Source organism: Eleutherodactylus coqui, chromosome 4, assembly GCF_035609145.1.
Source record: "Eleutherodactylus coqui strain aEleCoq1 chromosome 4, aEleCoq1.hap1, whole genome shotgun sequence".
NCBI classification, from domain to species: domain Eukaryota; kingdom Metazoa; phylum Chordata; class Amphibia; order Anura; family Eleutherodactylidae; genus Eleutherodactylus; species Eleutherodactylus coqui.
Window position 1 is genome coordinate 51,604,708 of NC_089840.1, and position 22,854 is coordinate 51,627,561.

The 22,854-nt window shown below is 45.2% G+C and overlaps 1 protein-coding gene across 1 annotated transcript in view; it reads left to right on the forward strand.

The window, feature by feature from the left end:
• The window catches only part of LOC136626476 (integumentary mucin C.1-like), a 49,667-nt gene that overhangs the window by 23,148 nt on the left and 3,665 nt on the right, over positions 1-22,854 (forward strand). The window contains exons 8-9 of the mRNA XM_066601537.1: positions 17,165-17,252; positions 20,758-21,471. Coding sequence (XP_066457634.1) covers positions 17,165-17,252; positions 20,758-21,443 — 774 coding nt within the window. The 3' untranslated portion in view covers positions 21,444-21,471. The remainder of the gene's footprint in view (positions 1-17,164; positions 17,253-20,757; positions 21,472-22,854) is intronic.

Sequence of the window (22,854 nt, forward strand, 5' to 3'; positions counted from 1 at the left end):
ATGTCTGCTTTGAGTATATTCCAGGCTTTTCACACACCCTACCATCCGCGGAGTAGTGGGAAAGTAGATACAAAAGGCAATGGAGGAAATGGGCAAATCTTGAATTGAGTGTCTTCCATTAGTTCTTTCTCAGGAGGGTACATGCCACAGTAGCTGAGCTTGGGGAATGATTTCCTTGTTAATTTTGTCATAGGTCTCTCCAAGGAATTGTCAATAACGCATTCTGCAGTCTCTGCTTTTCTCCCAGGTCCTACAGATGAGTGTCACAATCTGAAACCAGGTGACAGGGTCTATGTGAAAAAGTTTGAGAGAGAAACCCGGTTTGAAGGTACCTACCAGATGTTGCTCACCACCCCAACTGCAGTCAAGCTCGAAGGAAAGCCTACTTGGATCCACACTTCTCACTGCAAAAACTCATGATCCTGTATATCCTTTACATGTTATGGGCAGGGTGGGGACCTGGGTGGAAGTGACTGTCACACAATCAGGGGCAGGAAAGGAGGGGAACTGGAACCCCTGGTCCGGAGAATATGAAGGGGAAGTGACATTGTGGTACAATTCTTCTAACACACACATAACCAAATACACCTTTAACTACTGTACACTAGCCCCCTGTTTCAGGGATCAGAACAAATTAATACAATCAAATGTGCAATATGAAGACTACACTGAAGGTGAGAATCCAACACCGCATCGTGCTAAGAGAGAAGTTAACGTTCCAGGTGGTAGCTTTCATCCACATGTATACATAGATGCAATAGGAGTGCCAAGGGGGGTGCCAGATGAATTTAATTCTAGAGATCAGGTTAAAGCAGGTTTTGAGTCCTTATTTGCTATTGTCACTGTTAATAATAATGTAGATTGGATGAATTATATATATTGCAATCAGCAGAGGTTTGTAAATTACACCAGGGATGCTTTGCAAAGGTTAGCTGACCAGTTAGGGCCCACTACATCCATGGCGTTCCAAAATAGAATGGCCCTGGATATGATTTTAGCAGAAAGAGGTGGAGTATGTAACTTCCTGTACGTGTATTATCCCTTTGATCAAAAAGAGTATGAGTAAGGGACTGGACAATGTGACACCAACATTTCTCTTGTTTGAAAAAGATGAAGAGCCAGTTCCGATAATGCCAACTACCATACGCTACCAGAAGAATGGAGAGATGGACTAGTACTGCGTCCTCCCCAATCTCCTAAGATGGATTGTCAGTGGACTTCCCATTTGCCTAGGGATAGTGCAGAAGACCTTAGGTATGAGCGAGGGTGTTAACTTGTACAGATAGAGGGTATGGATCCCCGGAAATGAGCCCAGGGAATCCATGGCCTTGTTCTGAGGTGAGGTAGGGATCCCCCCTCCTAGGAGTAGGGCATTACGGGCAGTGGGGAAACCCTGACGCAAGGGAGAGGCGATCTCCATATTAAGCTTTTAGGGGGGTTTGTGAGGGTATATGTATATATTGCTTTTTTATGCTTTTATACCTGTATGCAAGTTCTATTCAAAGGTAAAATGAGAAAAACTTAATCTGTCGCCTTACATCAGATATTCCAAAGGTTTGCAAGGCTGAGAGAGATGTGTCCAGAAATTCAGAGATGATACAGAACCGGACACGAAGGCCGTGTGCTTGGCTGTTTTCCCAGAAGCGCCGTATCTAGATAACGACTGATTAACTACATATATAACTATCACTGCCTCAGGCAGAAATGCGGACTTCACATATATGGTTATGCGGTGAATTTGAGCCAATGAGACCATCACCCATTCCTAGTGATGAGACCAAAGGGTATAAGATCCCATGTAATCTGTAATAAAGTGCGCAGTTATGTCCCCGTGTGAGGAACTATACCAGACCTCCGTGTGTGGTGTCTCTTCTTTACCGCCGGCAGCAGGGCATTGGGGTGGGCCTGATTGGTGCTGTACGCAGAATTTCCCTGACAGTACAACAGAGTACAAGAGCCTCCATGCCCGCCTGTATCACATCTTGTATCCAACCTAGAGGTGGTACAACAGAGTACTAGAGCCTCTATGCCTGCCCATATCACATCTTGTATCCAATCTAGAAGACTTACAAAAGGGTAATCAAGCCTCCATACTCCCCATATCGCATATTGTATCCAAGCTAGAGGCAATACAGCAGGGTACCAGAGGCTCCATGCCCTTCCGTATCACATCTTGTATCCAAGCTAGAGGCGGTACAACAGAGCCTCCATGCCCACCCATATCACATCTTCTATGCAAGCTAGATGTGGTACAACAGGGTACGAGACCCTCCATGCCCGCTCGTATCACATCTTGTATCCAAGATAGAGGCAGTACAATAGGTTACTAGAGCCTCCGTGCCCCCAATATCACATCTTGTTTACAAGCTAGAGGTGGTACAACAGAGTGCTAGAACCTTCATGCCCCCCATATCACATCTTGTATCCCAGCTAGAGGCAATACAACAGGCTACTAGAACCTTTATAACCCCCATATCACACCTTGTATCTCAGCTAGGGGCAGTAAAAAAGGGTACTAGATCCTCCATGCCCGCCCGTATTTCATTTTGTATCCAAGCTAAAGGTGGTACAACAGGGTACTAGAGCCTCCATACCCCCCATATAACATATTGTATTCAATCTAGAGGCAGTACAACAGAGTACTACAGCCTCCATGTCTGCCCGTATCACATCTTGTATCCAAGCTAGAGGCAGTACAACATATTACGAGAGCCTTGATGCCCTCCCGTATCACATCTTGTATACAATCTAGAGGCAGTACAACAGGGTACTAGAGCCTCCATGCCCCCATATCACATTTTCTATGCAAGCTAGATGCGGTACAACAGGGTACTAGAGCCTCCATGCCCTTCCGTATCATATCCTGTATCCAAGCTAGAGGCGCTACAAGAGAGTACTAGAGCCTCCATGCCCGCCTGTATCATATCTTGTATCCAAGCTAGATGTGGTACAACAGGATACTAGAGCCTTCATGCCCACCTGTATCACATCTTGTATCTAAGCTAGAGGCGGTACAACAGGGTACTAGAGCCTCCATGCCCCCATATCACATCTTACATCCAAGCTAGAGGTAGTACAACAGGGTACTAGAGCCTCCATGCCTGTCCATATCACATCTTGTATCCAAGCTGGAGGCAGTACAACAGGGTACTAGAGTCTCCCTTCAAGAGGTCTATTTTCCAAATAAATTCTCCTATTGCTCTGATGCTGTAATCACTTATTCATTCCAATGTTTACAATCAGACAACTCCTTCTAGATGCTTGTATTCTGAAATGCTGCAGTGGTTCAGATTGAAACACCCCTGGGGGTAATAGGAATTCCTGTCCCGGGTTCATGCTGCCTATGCTTTGGTCGTATGAACTCGATGACAGAACTTCTTTAGTTCCAAAATAGGATGAATCTGTTTGGGCAGGGACTCCATTTTCCAGGTCCCTCAAGGGAACCTGAACACAGATGTGAATGAGGTCTTAACATTTACAGTATATGATTTTACTCAGTATAGTGGAACACATGAAAAAAGGTAATTTAGCCATTTGTTTACTTTTTTATGACATAAACCATTTACTGCAGTTAACAGAATAACTTTAATGTACACAGGAGCTTAACTAGAAATGGCTGGGCCCCATAGCATGAACATCCACCAGCCCCATGTAAACGTTATGTAAAAGTTCAGGTAAGGATACACTTTCCTGACGATTTGTGCTTAAAAAGAGATAAAAAACGTAGTAGACCGTTGAGTGTGCCCTTACAGAATTAGGAATAGTGTTCACTTTCCTCTTCTTCTTCATCCAACCCAAACCGGCATGCCAACCAACTACTGTTGGCCTCAACTTGCCTCTGCAGAATATGATATACAAACTGTTTTGGCTCCTTGCTTTTCCAGGATCCTCTCTACATTTCCCACAGGTCTCTACAACCTCACCATCCATAGTGCATCAGAACGTTATTAGGTCCCACATAAGGTTCTGCTTTTAGTAGCCAGTTCACAGTAGTAGTTACCCCTTCTACTACTTCTATTACCTACGGCTCCACACAATAATGTCCCCTAATGCCCCCATCAGTAATAATACCTGTCATGGGGGCGTGGGTTCCACGGGAGAGATGTATCCCTCTATAGAGTTAGACCTTGGAGAGAATATAAGCCTGAAGAAGAAGGTATGGTCAGTAATTCTCTAATCACTGTGATGTCTTTAGAAGTGTACATAGCTGGCTGCTATCTGGTCATACATTGAAACCTCTTCTGCACAGATGTTGGCTAGAGATATAAATTCCATTGGTTATCTATGGGGGCTTTCCAACCCATTCAAGCATCAACTTTCGGGTGGGAGGGGGAGGAATTATTCACGTATGATTTTGAGATCTTTTCTGGCAAGCCGCCGTGTGTTGTAATACGGACGCGTCTTCAATAAAAACAAGTTTTACTGCTGATGATAAACAAGGCGTGGATCGCTATTACTCAGAAGGGTATGAGATATTCTCTGTATTAATTAATATCATTATACTAACCTTTCGGGCAGGCCGATTCTGAGGACATAAATTAATGAACATCATTTTGTTCAGTTCCGGGTTCTCGTTTTGGATCATCCTCTATCTTTGTAATCTCATTGTGTCACAGTATATTTGAGACGAGCACCCAAGAGGGAGCATCAATCAGAGCTGCAGGTATTGTTCTATTCTTTTTCATATATACTTGTATTTAAGGACAAATGTGGAGATAATGGGGACCTGGGCAACAAGCAAATTAGAGACTCCTGCTTGCTTGACTCAAAACCATACTATCACATAGTGCAAGGCAATAATGCCATATGCAACCTAGCTAATATCAACGTACAGTGCCCAAATTATATCCATCACCCAAATAATACTCTCTTAAAGATCTCACATGATACTGCCATGTAATACTACAATCCAATTCCAAATAATACCACCATACACTTCTAAATATTACTGGTGGCTATGGGTATTCGGGGGAAGTTGTATTTGGAGTATTTGCAAGAATGTACAGTATGCCCCTACTGTATGAAAATAGAAAAGTTTAAAAGACCGATGTTGATCCAGTAAATGAAGGAGGTGTTCATCCAAGGTTCTGCTTTAAAACCTTAGATCTCCGGCACGGGTGGTAAAAAGTTCTATTGGTGCCCATGGCATGTTTCAGAATGTACCCTTCAACCTTAGACCCTATGTGGTGACTGGCTCTGCCAACCGCTCATCTTGGTTCTGCAGCTAGACACCTCACCTGTGATTACACCTACGTTCATGCACCCATGTGCTGTAGTGATGGCCACAGGCAATGGGTGCGTGTTTCTACTTATGCTAAGTCGTTCAACTTCCTTCTGAGATTTATGCTGATTTCTTGGTTCAGGTCGTTCCTTTGCTTGTTTTGTTATATGAAGTTTCCTAATAGGAGAGAGTCCTAGAAGTAAAAAACACCCACTTATAAGATACTTTATTACAGAGACAAAAAAGTCTAAGATGAGAATCCCCTATGTTTTATTGGAACCCTTGGGAGTGGCACAATCTAACAATATGGCCGTCGGGCCAGAAAAGGTTGTAAACCCTTAATCTAGGGATTAAAAAACATGATCACAGGTTGTCAGCCGGGCGCTGTAAGGTGTGTCAGTGATTGAGTCGGGAGGGGTATAGTAGATCTTTGTGAGAGCACCTGGTAGGTGTGAGGAGACTTAGAAGGCCATGCGTGCTCTTCTGGGAAATATAGCATGCAAATGGGATATGGTACATTGCCTCAGCAGCGCAAACTATTAGATAGTAGATTTGCTAAAATAAAAGGTCTGACCTTTAATAAGCCTTGTAATGTGACCAGGAATCTAAGTCAAAACCAGAGTCGTCTTCAGAAGAAAAGATAACCATGGACAGACAGACGGTTTCAAAGCTTTTGACTCTCATCAGTGTGCAGTAGGTTGTTGGGTGAGTGGCCTATGATGTAGGTCAGAAGGTGTATAGTTTATGCCTTTGGAGACCACCTGCAAGGTGTAAGGAAAATTATAAGGCCATGTGGGTGCATTGTAATGTCTTCACATTTGCATACTAAATTTTCCAGAAGAGCATGCATGGCATTTAAGAGTGCTAACACATACTTGGAGAAACTATACCCCTTGAGACCCACATCATAGGCCTCCCACCAGCAGCCTCCTGTACACGAACGGCAAAAAAAAAAACCAATCAGCTGTCTGTACATGGTCATCTTTTCCTTCTGGCTTGTATTCCCAGTCAGTGTTACAAGGTCTGTTAAAAGATCAGACATTTACTTGCAGGAATGTTACCATCTAATAGCTGGTACTGCTGAAGCATTGTACCATCTCCCATTTATATGCTCAATGATGAGTGAAATGGGTCAGAAAAAGGACATCAAAGTGGCAAGAGAAGATGTTTGCACTTGGTTTGGCAAAGTAACACCCATCAAAAGAAGTAGCCGAAATTTCCACAACTGATAATACGAAAGGTCTAAAAACAGAGGTCAACATGTAATCAATGTAGATTGCTGATAAAAAACATTGTTAAAAAGGATCTGCCCTAAAATTGCTGTTTTAATTAATACTTGTATTTCCCATAAAATAACATTTTAGGAGCATAGTCATTTGCACTGTGCTGTTCTTCTGAATAAATTGACAACTGGGTGTTACCATTCGCCTTTTCAAAGGTTGTATATCCTACACACAGAGGATGACTAACCATGGACTGTACGGCAAGAAATCCTGGTAGGCCGGTCAGGTTACGGGTCGGTCTGGTTAGGGATATTAGTGCAGTGTGTCTCCACCTGAAGTATGGGTGGAGACATAGTTTGGCCGGCTTGAGTTAGAGAGAATGCTCCGGTCACACCCCTATATTCAGATTGCCTAACAGATGTGTCCATTGGTGAAGAAACCCCCCGGCGTCCAGGGGTTCCAGGCTGGCCATCATTTAATAAACCGGGCACCTTTCTATAATGGCGGGGTCCCAGTGTTGGTGCTGATTGACAGGCAATGGCTGGCAGAGCAGAGATGTCTGCGGTGCTGAAGTCCAGCCCCCTGTGACACGCCACGCGAGTCAATCCGCAGCTGACAAACAGGGAGAAAATGCGTCAGAGCTTGCATATGGGCGTGAGGTGGGCATGGCTGTGTGGAGAAGGTGTGTTGGTGTCAGCCAATGGGAAGTTTTTGGGGCATGACATGGGCGTTAGTTTTAGCTCAGGCAGCCCAAGCCATACTTCCGGTGTTGACATATTGCACTAATACCCTGGTCACGTAGTGGTAGTATGAGCACCTGGGCAGATGTCTGGACCCGCTGCACTCCAATGGGCTCATTACAGAGGGCAGTGTGGCTGCAGACCATGGAGGTGGTGCTAGCGCCTGTATGATCATCATGCAACTGTGGCATCTCATTTAATTAAAACGCCCCCTTCTGCTTTCTTTCCAACATGATAAACAGCTGAGCTGCTGCAATTGCGCTCAGCTCATCCAGACCACAGAAACATGCAACAAATGGATAACATCTCAGAGCACAGATCCAACATCAGGTACTACTTGTGTTGGACCCCCTGCTAGTAATTTGGACCTACTTATAAAATGAAGCCACTTTAAGTTCCCAATCTGCCCCTGCCTGCAAACTTGGCCATTGTCCGATCATCCTCTAACCATACCAGACCGTGAAGAGCACACCCAAGTGACAAGGAGGATAGTAACACCCAGTTGTCAGTCTATTCATACAGGAGGAGTAACAGAATAAGAATATAGAGTTCCAAAAGAAGATTCTCCAGAATTGTTATTTCATGGAGAAGACAAGAATTTAGTAAAACAGTCATGTCAGAAGAGGCGACTGATGCTCTGTATATCCCAGGTTTCCCCGCTCTCATATGTACATCTGCCATTAACATGCTATTTTTCTACGTGTTTGCAATAATGAAGTGTTTCTATTTTAGGTCGCCGATATAACAATGTATCCGCAGGCGTTATTAGTCCTCACATTCATCGGCCTCTCGCTGGCTGGCCCTGGTAAGTTCTTAATTACCACTAATTCATCAACTATGCTGTTCGTAAAATGTATCTCTAAATGCCGAAAAACCCAGATTGCTGAAATGTCCCGCTGTAATATTTGGCTGCATGCAAATGAAATGTATTTGTTTTTCACTCTCCTATAGAATGCGAAGTTCCCGCAAATAAGAGGCAAGACTGTGGATTTCCAGGCATAAGTATGGACGCATGTATAAGCAGGGGATGCTGTTTTGACAATAAAATCTTAAATGCTAAGTGGTGTTTCAACCCTTGGCCAACAACAGCAGCCACGACCCAAAGTACTACATCTGCACAAACAGAAAACGGTAAATGCGCTCAACAAATGTTTTATTTCATTATTGGAAAAAGAGATAAGTTTTAAAGTGATATTCCAGAAACTTCAGCTTCTGTCTGGAGTCTTGGTGCCATATATCCCCTAAGGTTTCACTTTCCCCATTGCCACCTCTTTTGAGATTTTTCTCCATCCATCAGTAGTGGCATCCTCCAAAATCTTCATGGTGGTTGATTACCAGGAGGGCGCCATATGAGCAAGAATGCAAAGGACAGTGCCTTCTGCTGGTCAGCATATGCCGCTACAATATCAAAAGGAGTTATTGGATCACCCTAAAAAAAGCAATTTTAACATCATCATTTTGCAAAGTGAAACTGTAATACTCAGCTGCACCCACCTTGCACCACTCCCAGTGCAATCAGAATAATGTTCTTCCAGTTGACACAAGTTAGAACTGTATAATTTGGACATAAGAAGGCTGGCGACAGGCCATGGAGATTTACAAGTAAGATATAGACCTGGCTCTGCTTATTTCTGCCTTCACTCTTATAAAGTTTCCAGCTACTATGTAAGGACCGGAGGATCTCTGGACAATTTGGTGGGGATATTTCTAGACTATTTGGTGGGAGTTGAGGAGAAGATTGTTGCCCTTGAGGCCAAACACAGCAGATGTAACACGGCACTGCAGCTTTGGCGACCTTTTGCCATGCCGCATGGTGGGAGAGATCCCTGAGTATTCCTTGGTAGGATGCAATGTGATGGTAGGTGGTCTAGCAGTGGTGGCATATAACTGGCAGTGGACAGATAGATGAGTCCTCAGTAGATGTGGAACATAGATGAACTAGATAGTTGTGGCGGAAAATAGCAGTGGGTAGACATATGACCTCAGTAAATACCTGACAGTAGACAGCAGATGAGCCTAGAAGTTGTGTCATGTCTTACTTTCAGGCAGTTGCATCAGTAATGGAGAAGAATTAAAGGGGTTGTCCCGCGAAAGCAAGTGGGGGTATACACTTCTGTATGGCCATATTAATGCACTTTGTAATGTACATTGTGCATTAATTATGAGCCATACAGAAGTTATTCACTTACCTGCTCCGTTGCTAGCGTCCTCGTCTCCATGGTGCCGTCTAATTTTCAGCGTCTAATCTCCCGATTAGACGCGCTTGCGCAGTCCGGTCTTCTCTGTGTTGAATGGAGCCGCTCGTGCTGGAGAGCTGCTCCTCGTAGCTCCGCCCCGTCACGTGTGCCTATTCCAGCCAATCAGGAGGCTGGAATCGGCAATGGAACGCACAGAAGACCTGCGGTCCACCGTGGGTGAAGATCCCGGCGGCCATCTTCGCAAGGTAAGTAAGAAGTCACCGGAGCGCGGGGATTCGGGTAAGTACTACCCGTTTTTTTTTTTTATCCCTGCATCGGGTTTGTCTTGCACCGAACGGGGGGGGGGCTATTGAAAAAAAAACAAAAAACGTTTCGGCGCGGGTCAACCCCTTTAATGGAACAAGTGTTGAAATGCCCATACACATCAAATGAATGTCCACCATACCCGATGAGTCTTGAGTCTTGACTCTTCCCCAACGGAGAAAGAAGGATCAGACAGTTGAATGTCTACATGCCGGCTACTTTGTTCTTGAGAGAGGTGTCTACAGCTGCCCCTTTCTCCATTGAGTACTCGGCCAAGCTGAGCATGCATGTTTATGTGTGGGGAAGAGGAATGAGATCAGAGGGAACAGCTTTTGGTCAAAGGAGCATTTGCCCATCAAATATCGGTGTGTGGTGAAGTAGCAAACATGCTCAGATACAAACATGCAAAGCTTGGAGCTAACCAACAAAATAGGATAGCCAGGCAAGAAAAATAGACAAAAATCATGAGCCAAGACTGTCAGAATAGGAGTCCTAACTTCATTATACAGGGATAAAGCTGGTCACAGTACACCGTGCTACACGGCGCAAGATCAGGAGGTACAGATGTAGCAGCACCATCCTTGGTGGACGGTCCACTACAATTCCTGCTGAAGCTATTTGTGTAGCGCGGTCACTGCCTTTCAGTTTGAAAGGCGGCCGTGATACGTAAATAGCGTAGTTGTGCTAGCACATCCCCATACTGCACTAACGCCTGGTGCTTTTGCAATGGCACATCTGTACAATGCAACAGTGCATGCATAAGCCTTGCAGGAGGCTTGTGCCAGCATTGGGTGGCTGATGGGTGTCAGTAAAGACAGGACTGGCACCTGGACTGTACGACTCTTCCTGATATTGTTGCCACCAAGATGACTTTTCAGTAGTAATTTGCATATAAGGTGATGTTTTATGAAATACTTTTTGTGATTTGGTTGCATCAGATTTATTATACAAGGGCATGTTTAGAAACCCTGACAGTTCATGTAATAAGGCATGGTGGTGGTGGGACAGGTCAGGGTTTGGGACGGACAGGTCAGGTTTTGTGGTACGTCTGACAATAGCTTCTCCTATTGGTATCATTAATAGGTACACAAGCTTCAGGTGCTGGTGGTGCCGTACTGGTGGAAGAGCCTGTGACTTCCAACTCCTCAACGACCACTCAGAGAACCACCCCAACGAGCAGCTGTGGACCTCGCTGGAGCTGGACTCACCTCGGTTATATCTGTCTAATGTCTGCATTACTTATTGTTACTACTATATCTGAATAACAATAATAGATATGAGGTGATGGCGATATAGATAATATATACAATATAATTCCTTTAACCCAGCATCAATGGGTTCTGGATCATCAAATATTCTGGATTATTGGATGGCCATAGAAAAATCAATAAAACTCACTTTTTAATGTGTATACCATTTGGTATTATAACTGCTTTTTGTGTATGTGCAGTATGTTGTGTTCGGACGGCCCAACCATCCTCTGACTTCTCCTTTTGGCACTTTTATGTGTGCAACGATGGGGAATGCTTAGACAATGTCTCACTGACTTCCTCAAATCCACCCATGGCTGTTCTCTCCACTCTCCTTGGTACCGTGTTCCATTAATATGGATGTACTTTCTGATGCCGCCATGATGCCCCTTTGAGATGAATATTAAGAGGCACAACCAGGCAAGAATAACATCAAGGTGATAACGAGTAGTTGTAACTTAAAGGGGTATTCTGGGAATTTATAATTGATGACCTATCCTTATGATTGGTCATCAATAGTTGATCAGTGGGAGTTCACTGCTCGGTATCCCCACCAACCAGGTGATCTTCTGGCCCGCTGTCAGTGTAGTCATCCAGATGTCCACATCAGTGGTCAGAGTTCTGATCGCAATGAGAAGCCGGATGGAAGGCATCATTCCCATTGATTTCATCAGGAGGATCAGCTGGGATCCCAAGTAGTGGACCCCCACCGATTAACTATTTATGACCTATCTTGAAGATAGATCAATTGCAAATGCCTGGAATACCCCTTTAAATGTACTTGCACGATAAGCATAATGGTTGCATATCAGGATAACAGAGGTACTACATGCTTTATGGTTCTCACGAAAAGGTATGACAATTGAAGAGCCAGACTTTACAGAAGGATGGTGGTTATCTCTCTCCAGGTGTAATGGGTGCAAGAAGACTGAGGCAGCAGTTATAGTTAACTGCTTCTTTACTATACATTTAGCAGCAAATACCGCAGTGCAGCATGTAGTAATGCAGAAGTATATACTGAATGCGGAAGGAATTTAACACATACATACTGGCAACATTAAGATATGGCCATAATCTTTAGTGGAGTCTTCTTTGCTATTCGACAGTGATCTCAATATCAGTTACTTCTTATATCAGATGCCCTTATTCTATTAGACTCATGCTGACGTCTGTCATTGTTGAAATCTCTGGTATAAGGCCAGTTCTTTCCTAGGATTATGCTTCAATTTGCGATTGTCTCTGCCTCATAGTCACTAGCCCATTAAGTAGCCGGCTTCCCCTTTGTGGCACAACTTTGGCTATACTATATACTATACCAGAATATTGATGGCGATGGTTGGTGGGGGGATTACTGCACCGTACAAGGCTAGCTCCCGCTATCCCAGTGTATGTTCACCTCTAAAAACATGGCCCCTTCTCCACACTTTCATTTCCTATGCAGGCCAGAACTTCTTTTTCATACATCTTGACCAGGACTCTGGAACCCTTAACTATGGGATACAGGCATATATTATTATGAGTGTATTAAAAGTCATTCATCCGCATAAAGCCAATTATGTACCATGTCTTTGAACTGTGGCAAACTAGCACCAGTTGATATGCTTTGTCAATGGGTACTCATTACTGCTGGTCAGTGTAAATGGGTCTTAAAGGGGTGGTCTCGCGAAACCAAGTGGGGTTATACACTTCCGTATGGCCATATTAATGCACTTTGTAATATACATTGTGCATTAAATATGAGCCATACAGAAGTTATTCCACTTACCTGCTCCGTTGCTAGCGTCCTCGTCTCCATGGTTCCGTCTAAATTCGCTGGCAGCTTGCTTTTTTAGACGCGCTTGCGCAGTCCGGTCTTCTCCATTCAGCACGAGCCGCTTCAGTGTGCTCCCCGCTACAGCTCTTCTGCGCATGCGCAGACGAGCTGTCACTGCTCGGGAGCGCGCTGAAGCGGCCATTCTGCACCATCCTCTGTTAGAGGAAGGTGCAGAAACTGGAGCTGCCCAGCGGAGAAGACCAGCCCAGCCCAGCCCAGCAGCCCCGAGAAGCCTCCCAGGTAAGTGATGGGTCGGGGGGGGCTGCCGCTGCGCCGGGCTGCGCTGCCGCTGCGCCGGGGGGGGCTGCCGCTGCGCCGGGGGAGCTAGCGCTAGGCCGGGGGGGCTGTCGCTGCGATGGGGGGGGCTGTCGCTAGGCCGGGGGGGCTGTCGCTGCGATGGGGGGGGCTGTCGCTAGGCCGGGGGGGCTGTCGCTGCGATGGGGGGGGGCTGTCGCTAGGCCGGGGGGGCTGTCGCTAGGCCGGGGGGGCTGTCGCTGCGCCGGGGGAGCTAGCGCTAGGCCGGGGGGGGCTGTCGCTGCGCCGGGGGAGCTAGCGCTAGGCCGGGGGGGCTGTCGCTAGGCCGGGGGAGCTAGCGCTAGGCCGGGGGGGCTGTCGCTGCGCCGGGGGAGCTAGCGCTAGGCCGGGGGGGCTGTCGCTGCGATGGGGGGGGGCTGTCGCTAGGCCGGGGGGGCTGTCGCTAGGCCGGGGGGGCTGTCGCTGCGCCGGGGGAGCTAGCGCTAGGCCGGGGGGGCTGTCGCTGCGATGGGGGGGGCTGTCGCTGCGCCGGGGGAGCTAGCGCTGGGGAGCCGGGGGCTAGCGCCGGTTACCTGCTGTCTGGTCGGCGGCTGCGGGGCGTCTGGTCGGCGGCTGCGATGCGTCCGGTTGCCATGGAGACACAGCTGGCGGCGTCTCGGGAGCGCGCACGTCGGGCTGCAGCGAGCGACTGGGAAAGAGCCGGCGGCCATCTTGAGGAAACTTTTATAACTTGCTGAAACGCTGGAACGGTAAGTAGAAACCAGCTAGAAATGTCATTTACAGGGGGGCTTAGTAATGTGTGTTTAATGGGGGGGACTGGGCAAAAAAAAAAATTAACTGCTTCCTCGAGACATCTCCTTTAAGTATCTCTTTACAATATGCCCATTGTAAGGAGCACTAATAGAAAACTATGTTAATTGGTGCTTGTTTACTGTAGCTTTTCTTCTGTTTACTCCATCTATTGAAATGAATGAAAGTCCTATGAAGAGGGGTTTGCCTTACTACTGTAATTCTTATAATGCATGTGGGCTGTTACATGGACATACTTTCCTCAGTGTAGGAATGCCTTTTGCCTCTTTAGTAATTCTAGTAAAGACATAAAGTACAGGGCTGGAACTAGAGAAGTAAGATGCAAAACTGACATAAAGACTGGAGTGGTAGAGGAGGGTGCAGGGGACAGTCCTTGTAAGCAGATGGGTGCTGGGGGACTCAACTCCAGGGGTGTAGCTAAAGGCTCGTGGACTCATATGCAAAAGTTCAGCACAACTTTTCTCTGCATCGTTGGGTCTTTTATGAAGTTCATTGAGTCAGGGGCACTGCTTGAATCTTAAAAAATTAGGTAGAAGCTAAATGTAGGGGGCCCCAATGCAAAATCTGTGACATGGCCTCCATCCATCCATGTGACATTTATAATACTGGTGTTCTCTTATATGATAGAGGGGCCTTTGGGTCCTCTAAGCCTAAAAACCCACCAGTGACTGCTACCTCTGCACCCCTATAGCTACGCCTCTGCTGACTTGATTAATGGCTGACAAAAGATATAACCATCTTGAAAACTGCAGAGACCAGACAGTATGTAAGGCTTAATCATTTGGGTGGAAGGGGCTCTTTATTATATGTGAATTTTTATTATCTTTGCTATAGTTTATCGGTTTTGAATTTGTGTTCGTTCTGTACTTCTAATACAAGAAGACTAGATAACTCAATAAAGAAGACATCCAAGGCTCTGAAGATTCTTAGAAAATGTCAGCATTTGATCATCTTTATCCTTAAAAAAATTATGACCATTCAGCCTCAAAACTTTCTGACAGTGAGGGTGGATCAGTGAGTGGAACAGGTTACCACGGGAGGTGGTGAGTTCTCCTTCAATGGAAGTGTTCAAACAAAGGCTGGACAAATATCTGTCTGGGATGTATTAGTGATCCAGCACTGAGCAGGGGGTTGGACCCGCTGACCCTGGAGGTCCCTTCCAACTCTACCATTCTATGATTCTATGAAATAGATTTGTCTTGTTGTCTGACTTGAACAAGACTCTATGAGGCCAAAGCGGCGTAATTTTTTTAAGTATAAAGGTGGCATCTCAGAAATGAAGACCTGACCTAGAGACCAATAACAATAGGTAGCTTAACATAGTAAGTGTGGTATTTCAGGCCTGGGAACAGTAGTTGCAAATAAAAGGAAGTGGAGCTACTCCAATGGGGATCCAGTGATAGAGTGCGAGTGTTTCTTCAGGTGAATTGTTTCATATATGGTAAGACAGGAGATGGGCATCATTTTTTGGGTGCTGCCAGGCTAATGACTGTCCAACCTATATGGTTGATCCATAATAATTTGTGGAACAAGAAAGTCTATAAGTGGCTAGTGAGAAAGCCACTTTTAGACTTTCTCGTTCCGCAGACCTGAAAAAGAAAGTGTCCCTATAACACCTTCCAAATAATCTTCTAACGTTTGAGAAGTGTCCCTCCAATAACTGACATGGAATCTAATATCAACATATGTTACTCCAACATGTTACATGTGTATACCTCAAATACCTTATGTTTGGTCCTCCAACGTCCTTCATGTTTTCCTCCAACATCTTAAATGTTCTCCTTTAACATCTCATAAGAGTCTATCCAACATCTTACATGTGTCCCCCTCAACATATCACATGTGGTGCTCTACCTTTTAGGTTGTCCTCTACTACCTATCACTTGTTTCTCTATTTCTTATACATGACCCTTTATCACCTTATGTTTGGCCCGTCAAATGTCTAAATATTGTAATCGAAAAGCAGAGGGACCTGTGTACTCTCTGAGGTAGCAAGGCCTTGAGGAAACGGTCCCCTCTGCACCTCTTATTGCATCAGCACTGGTAAAGATCAAAGAATGCCAGGGAATAAAGAAGGTGAAGGGGCTACCCTACCGGGGTGTGTGAAAATGCATCAAATAATCATTATAGCTGGCAAATTAATAAAGCGTAAGGTAAAACTTGATGTTATATAGGCATCTAATGTCCAGTTTGCATAACAGCAACTCTGGGTTGTTTTACCCTGAACAATTTTCTGATTAGTGGTCTTCAGGTCACCTGGTCGTAAAGAGGAGGAATGGGACTTTTGCACATGTCCTGAGAGGACTGGTGATGCAGGAACTTTAGAGTAGAAAGCATGGAATAGCACGGTGCCAGTATTTTCGGACAAGACGGGCCAGTGCTGCTATAGAGAAAAGAAGTAGTGACTCCATACATCAGTCACAAGAACCTGCAAACCCTACAGAGGACGCCTCCGGTAGTTGCGCAGTGGCTAAACTTTAAACAACAAGTGTAAGTAGTAGGTTGTAAGACGGGAGTACAGTGTGCGCACTTATTAATAGCCAAGACGGAAATTAGACTTCTCAGTGGGCGACCATTATTGTTCTCAGCTTAGAATTGTTACAGCTTACATCCACCCTGCTTTATACTGCAGAGCACTCCCCAAGCAGTGTGGAACACGCAAGCTATTAAGGGATGATGTGTTATTAGACTCTAAGTAGCGAGCAGGCTAAGGACAACATAAAAGGACTAATCAAACAGGGCTTATGCTATCCTGGTTAAACTGACCACTGTACAGTTTGTTTCAAACCTATTCAGTATTTCATTAGAAATACTCAAACTTTGTTCTTCATGTCTCCAGTTTCTCTGATGTATCCCAAGCCCGTACGTAATACCATGGTTACACTACAAAGGTACTATGTGCACCAGTAGCTCTCTACTTCTGTCATAGGAAACCTATGGAGGTTGTTCTACACCTGGGGTAGACCGGATGGTCTATGACCATTGTAAGTCCAACGATTGGCGCTCAGCAGATGACCCCATCGGGCAGCTCGGTGATGCCCTCCTCTTCTAACTTGTTCCCATCTCTATTACCCGGTGTCTTTATTTGCTGTCTGTATACTTGAAATTAATGGTTCTTAAACTTTATATTTGTCTTACGTGTTCTCTTGCATTAATCCATATGTCTATAACCATGCTTAGTAAATACAATAATCTGTCTGCAAAGTACGTGGGAGATGGATTGAGTGGGGGATTATGTGGAGATATAGCAGCTCCCTTAGTAAATAGTTCCCATTAAAAATACAAATATCTCCGATATATATAAAAGTGGCGTCGCGGTCTGGGCAATCATTATAAACTCTCTGTATACAGACTACAATGTCTCTGCACGTGTTCTCCGTCTTCGCCCTCACCATCATCTCCCTGCAGCTTCTCCATACCGGAGCTAGTCCTGTCGTGAGTAAGTGTCATATATGTTATTACAATTACTATTCTCTGTTCACTTCGTTGTCTTCGTCTGCCAAAGACTTACGGGAACGGAGTTGTCAAACTCCTCCATACCCCTGCTGTAGATGATTACAGCCTTGGAGTATCCTGCGGACATTAATTCACCCAGTAGAATCTGTGATTTGTCCTAGGGTCCTTTTTACACAGAGCTGTGCACTCCAGTAGGCTAATGCCGATCAACGAGATTGGCGCTTGTCTACCAGACTGTTATAGAGGCTGATTTAAACTGTATTAGGAGACGAATGATCCTTCATAGATCATTCATCCCCATAGGGCCGTCATTGGTCAGCTGCATATATCCTTATTTGCCCTGGAAGATGGTGGACAAAAATATGGAAACACTGGGATATTAACCATTAGTACTGAGCTTTTGGCTCCTTTTGGCTGAGAGCAAATTTGTGTTTATGTCACCTCTTGCCATGCTCTGGGTAGTTTTTGGAGCCAGCTGGTAACAGCAGCTGAGTGGCTCAATACCCTGACCATTGGAATCTTGTTGCTTGGACAGATGTTCACATGTGCCCAGCAGCATCTCTGTCATATTACCTCCACTGAAATTACATGGGATTATAAATCATATTTCAACAAGACATATAGAGACCAATTTTAAGGCAAACATTTCGTTCAGTGTTTCCATATTTTTGTCCACCCCCTGTACAACTGACCACTGAGCACTTTTATATTGGTATTATTTTGTTGCTTGTTTGTTGACTGATCATTTGCACTTTTACAAGTCCCGATAATTGGGCAAAAGCATACTCCGGCAAATATTCTTGCCTGATTATTAAGCCCTGGTCTGAAAACCATGTTCCCACACTTTTGTTTTCAGACACCAAACTTCTCTCGAGATGAGTAGAATGCCCTGGTGTGTCTTTCCCTCTCCATGTGCTTTCCATGACCATAAGCCCAATTACCCCATTTGTGTTTGATAACAATGTAGTTCCACTGAAGTAACATAGTAACATAGTTCGTAAGGCTGAATGAAGACAATGTCCATCTAGTCCAGCCTGTCTAGCCTCCTGTTTTGTTGATCCAGAGGAAGGCAAAAAACCCCAAGAGCAGAAGCCAATTAGCCCTTTTGGGGAAAAAATTCCTTCCCGACTCCCTAATGGCAATCAGACTGTTCCCTGGATCAACCCCTAATAGTTCCTACCTGCCTGTATATCCGGATTAACAATTAGCCTAAGATTTATATCCTGTAATATCCTTTTGCTCTAGAAAGACATCAAGTCCCCTTTTAAACTCCTCTATGGATTTTGCCATCACCACATCCTCAGGCAGAGCGTTCCACAGTCTCACTGCTCTTACAGTAAAGAATCCCTTTCTATGTTGGTGATGAAACCTGCTTTCTTCTAAGCGTAGCGGATGCCCTCTTGTTACAGTCGCAGTCCTGGGTATAAACAGATCATGGGAGAGATCCTTGTATTGTCCCCTCATGTATTTATACATAGTTATTTTATCACCCCTTAGCCGTCTTTTTTCTAGAGTAAATAATCCAAATTTGGATAGCCTCTCTGGGTATTCCAGTCCCGTCAGTCCATGTATTAATTTAGTGCTCTTCTTTGAAGTAGGAGATTCTTCCAGATTTTAAGTTATCACAAAGTTAACTTCTATCCAATGGATAGGGGATATGTTTAGATTTGTGACCCCTTTAAGAGACTGTAAGGAGATTTTGTGGTTATGGAAATTGGCACTTACGAAATGTTGCCCATAGGTCACAAAAATATCTTATCCTTTTATACAGCTCTTAGAAAAGGGATCTTGTGTCCAGGAAGTCTTGGTGGGTTGGAGATCTTCCAGATTTTTATGTAGAGTCCTTACATTACCACTAACAATGAGGGATTAAATGAAAACCGTGGGGAGTTGGTCTTCAAGGGCAACAAAAAGATTACTGTATGGACACAATTAGTTTGTCGTTGTGAGTTGGGTGTAAGTGGCCTTGGCCAATTTTATTGGGGAATATGACCAAAAATTTGACAAAAGCCACAATACAGCTGATGTACCTAGTCAGAAAAGTTTCCTGAATGATAAAATGAAGTCCAAGTACCCAATACCCTGGTACATAATAACTGGCAGTTTCTCTGAAGCCTTGTCCCCCCAAAAAGATACCAGTAATAGGGACATAGGGATATAACGCAGGTTGGGCCCGGGCTCCGCAGCTGCACGATAATGTCTGTTAGTGAGGACGGCACCCAGGGGCGTAACTAAAGGCTCAGGGGCCCTGATGCAAAAGGTGAGCTGGACCCCCCCCCCCCTCTATCTGTACCCGTACCCATACCTAAACCATGCTGCATAGAGGCATAACTTGAAGCTTCTGGGCCCCAATGCAAAACCTTTAACAGGGCCCCAACTATAATGCTTTATTCATAGTACTGGGCTCCCTATATGGAGAGGAGAGGCCTTATGGGCCCCCTAAGGCTCCTGGGCCCGGGTGCAACCGCATCCCCTGCATCCTCTATAGTTACGCCCCTGACGGCACCCATTATCTCCTCACAACTGTCGACAGCTCTTCCAATTGTTTCCCAAGTGAGAAGGGCTGAGCATGTGCCTATATGATTACATTATTGGCCATTCTCCAGAGTTCCTGGTCTGCTGTGTACTTCTCATGGCTCTTCGCTTCCTTCCATGGTGGTCGGTGCAGGAGAGGCTGCCAGTACATATACTATACTCTGGCGTCGTGTGGACGGGCAGCGACGGAACATTCTCTTGCGTCTGGTTACGCTTGCATCATCTTGGGCATCAAGAGTGACCCGCCTTTATGACGGGAAGTTCTACAATTTACTTTGTATTTCAATTTATCACTTTTTAAGATTTCTGTTTGTCGTTATGCAATATAATGATTCATGGTTTATTTCTAGAGAACGATAAGTTGTCCAGATTCTTGTCATGTTCAGTATTGTTGCTTGCTGTCATTGAACTGAATATTGTTGTTGATATTCATTGACAAAATCCTTCACTGACCCAGTTGTAGTTAGGCTGGTTTCACATCTGCGTTGGTCAGAGGTTCCTTCACAGATCCAACTCAAAATACCAGAGCTTATTCTTCCATCCAAGAGCCAGGCAGCTGGGTGGAAAGCAGACAGACCTCATTACAGTCAATGGGGTTTGACTGGGCTGTTCAGTTCCGTCCAGAGACAGAGCCATTCGGCTGTGGGGATTCCCGTTTCCTGCTCCCCGGATGGAGCAGATAAGCAGAACCCCAAGTGCAGATGTGAAACCACATAGCTGAAAATGAGTTATGTATCCAGAGCAGCACAGATCTCTATAATGTTCTGGACACCAGGTCGCTGGCTTTACCTTCACTTACACAATGTAACAATATGCAGCTTTGTGAGCCAAAGACAGCAAAAGTTTTCAACATCTGAACATTGACAAGAATGTTTCTATTCACCGACTGTGATGTATATAGCTAACGGAGCATTGGCCAATGACTGCACATAACCTATCCCATTTTTTTCAAGATGAAGCTCAGTGCACTTTAGCACCACGTGAGAGGACAGACTGCGGGTTCGGGGGCATCCCAGAGCAGGAATGTATCAGGAGAGGCTGCTGCTTCGACTCACGGATCAGTGGGGTCATTTGGTGTTACAAAATCCCAACACCTGTGGAGCCAGAAGTAGAACCTAAACCTGAGGTCCCAGTAGTAGACCCCATGCCTGATGTCCCAGAAGTAGACCCTGAGCCTCAGGTCCCAGAAACTGAGGAACAGCAGGAAAGCCAAGAAACCGAGAACCAAGAGGAAAGCCAAGAAACCGTGAACCAGGAGGAAAGCCAAGAAACCGAGAACCAAGAGGAAGGCCAAGAAACCGAGAACCAGGAGGAAGGCCAAGAAACAGAGAACCAGGAGGAAGGCCAAGAAACCGATTACCAGGAGGAAGGCCAAGAAACTGAGAACCAAGAGGAAGGCCAAGAAACCGAGAACCAGGAGGAAAGCCAAGAAACCGAGAACCAGGAGGAAAGCCAAGAAACCGAGAACCAGGAGGAAGGCCAAGAAACCGAGAACCAGGAGGAAGGCCAAGAAACCAATTACCAGGAGGAAGGCCAAGAAACCGAGACCCAGGAGGAAGGCCAAGAAACTGAGAAACAAGAGGAAGGCCAAGAAACTGAGGACCCAGAGGAAAGTAAGGACCTTTATAGACATTACTAAAAATCACCTGACATCTATAAACAGAGGGGTAAGGCTCTCATTACCTTTGAGGCACCGTTAAATCACTATAGTACATTGTCACATGACACAAGTCGTTTTTTCAGCTGTCGGGGTTGGAGGAAGGAGGATTATAGGGTTAGAACCCCCAGCATTTGCTAAAGAAATTGTTCCAGAGTTAGTGAGACAGCTATTGCACTGCTGCGCCTGGACACAATAGGGCACATTTATTAATACTGTCTAAATTAGACAGTGCACACTAGGACAGATAGTTTTAGGGGCCTGTCACACAGGCCGCAATTTGACTGCAGAACGCACTGCAACACGCAGCTGAAGCTGCCATTGCCGAAATCCACAGCAAAACCTGCAAGACTACATAAAGATTTTGATGCGGAATTGCTGGCAGAATAAAGCCATTTTCAATTCTGCATCAAAATCTGCAGTAAGACATGAGGATTTTGGTGCAGAGATTTTCGCTTGTTGTGATGTGTGCTGCGACCAAGTTCCACCAGTATGAAAGATCATTAAAATGTGCCAGATTTATCACAGTGGCACATGCTGGATGGTAACTGTCAAGTTTTAAGACCATCTGAAGTAATTTTAGACCACCTATTAGTCAAATTGCTCTAAATGTTTCATTAAAATTTTGGCACAATTTGCCAAAATTTGGTGCAATTTTTGATGCAACTTAAATCACACCCCTTTGCACTATTGGCCTTTTTCAGACAAGATGGAAAAAGTGTCCGAACATAAAAAATGTGCCGCAAAGCATGCTTGATCACAATTGTCACAATTTGCGCCAGAAAACTGTTGTATCTTGAATACTAATTCTGCTATCATAGGGCTTATTTGCTTTTGAATATTTAACAGTTTTCTGATGCAAATTGAATCAAAAAATTGTCAAATATGCTGTGCGCCATTTTTACTATGACTATAAGGGCTCAGTCAAACGGGCGTTTTGATGTGCAAATTTCTGTGTGCATAACTGAGGCGTTGAAAAGTTTGCGTGACCAAAGCAGGCGTCACAGTGGAAAAACCGCACCTAGCAGCGGTTATCCGCTCAAAAAGAGTGCATCCCGCTATCCCCTGCTGTGGCTGTGACAGCTGCAGCAGGGGATTCCTTGGATGTGAAACCCCTGGATGCTGTCACATCCAGGGGTTTCACCTCTGGTCAATGGGGCCGGCGGCCCCATTGACATACAGAGAACATTGCGATCCTCTGCTACAGCTGTGACAGCTGTGGCCCAGGATTTCTTGTATCTCTGCAGGACGTCCCTTTGTCACTGAACACTGTGACAGCATTGTCACAGTGTTTAGTGAAAATGGGACTTCCCGCGGAGATGAAGAAATCTCCTGCCACAGCTGTGCGCGATGTTCTGCCATTGAATTCAATGGAGCCGACAATACAGCCGAC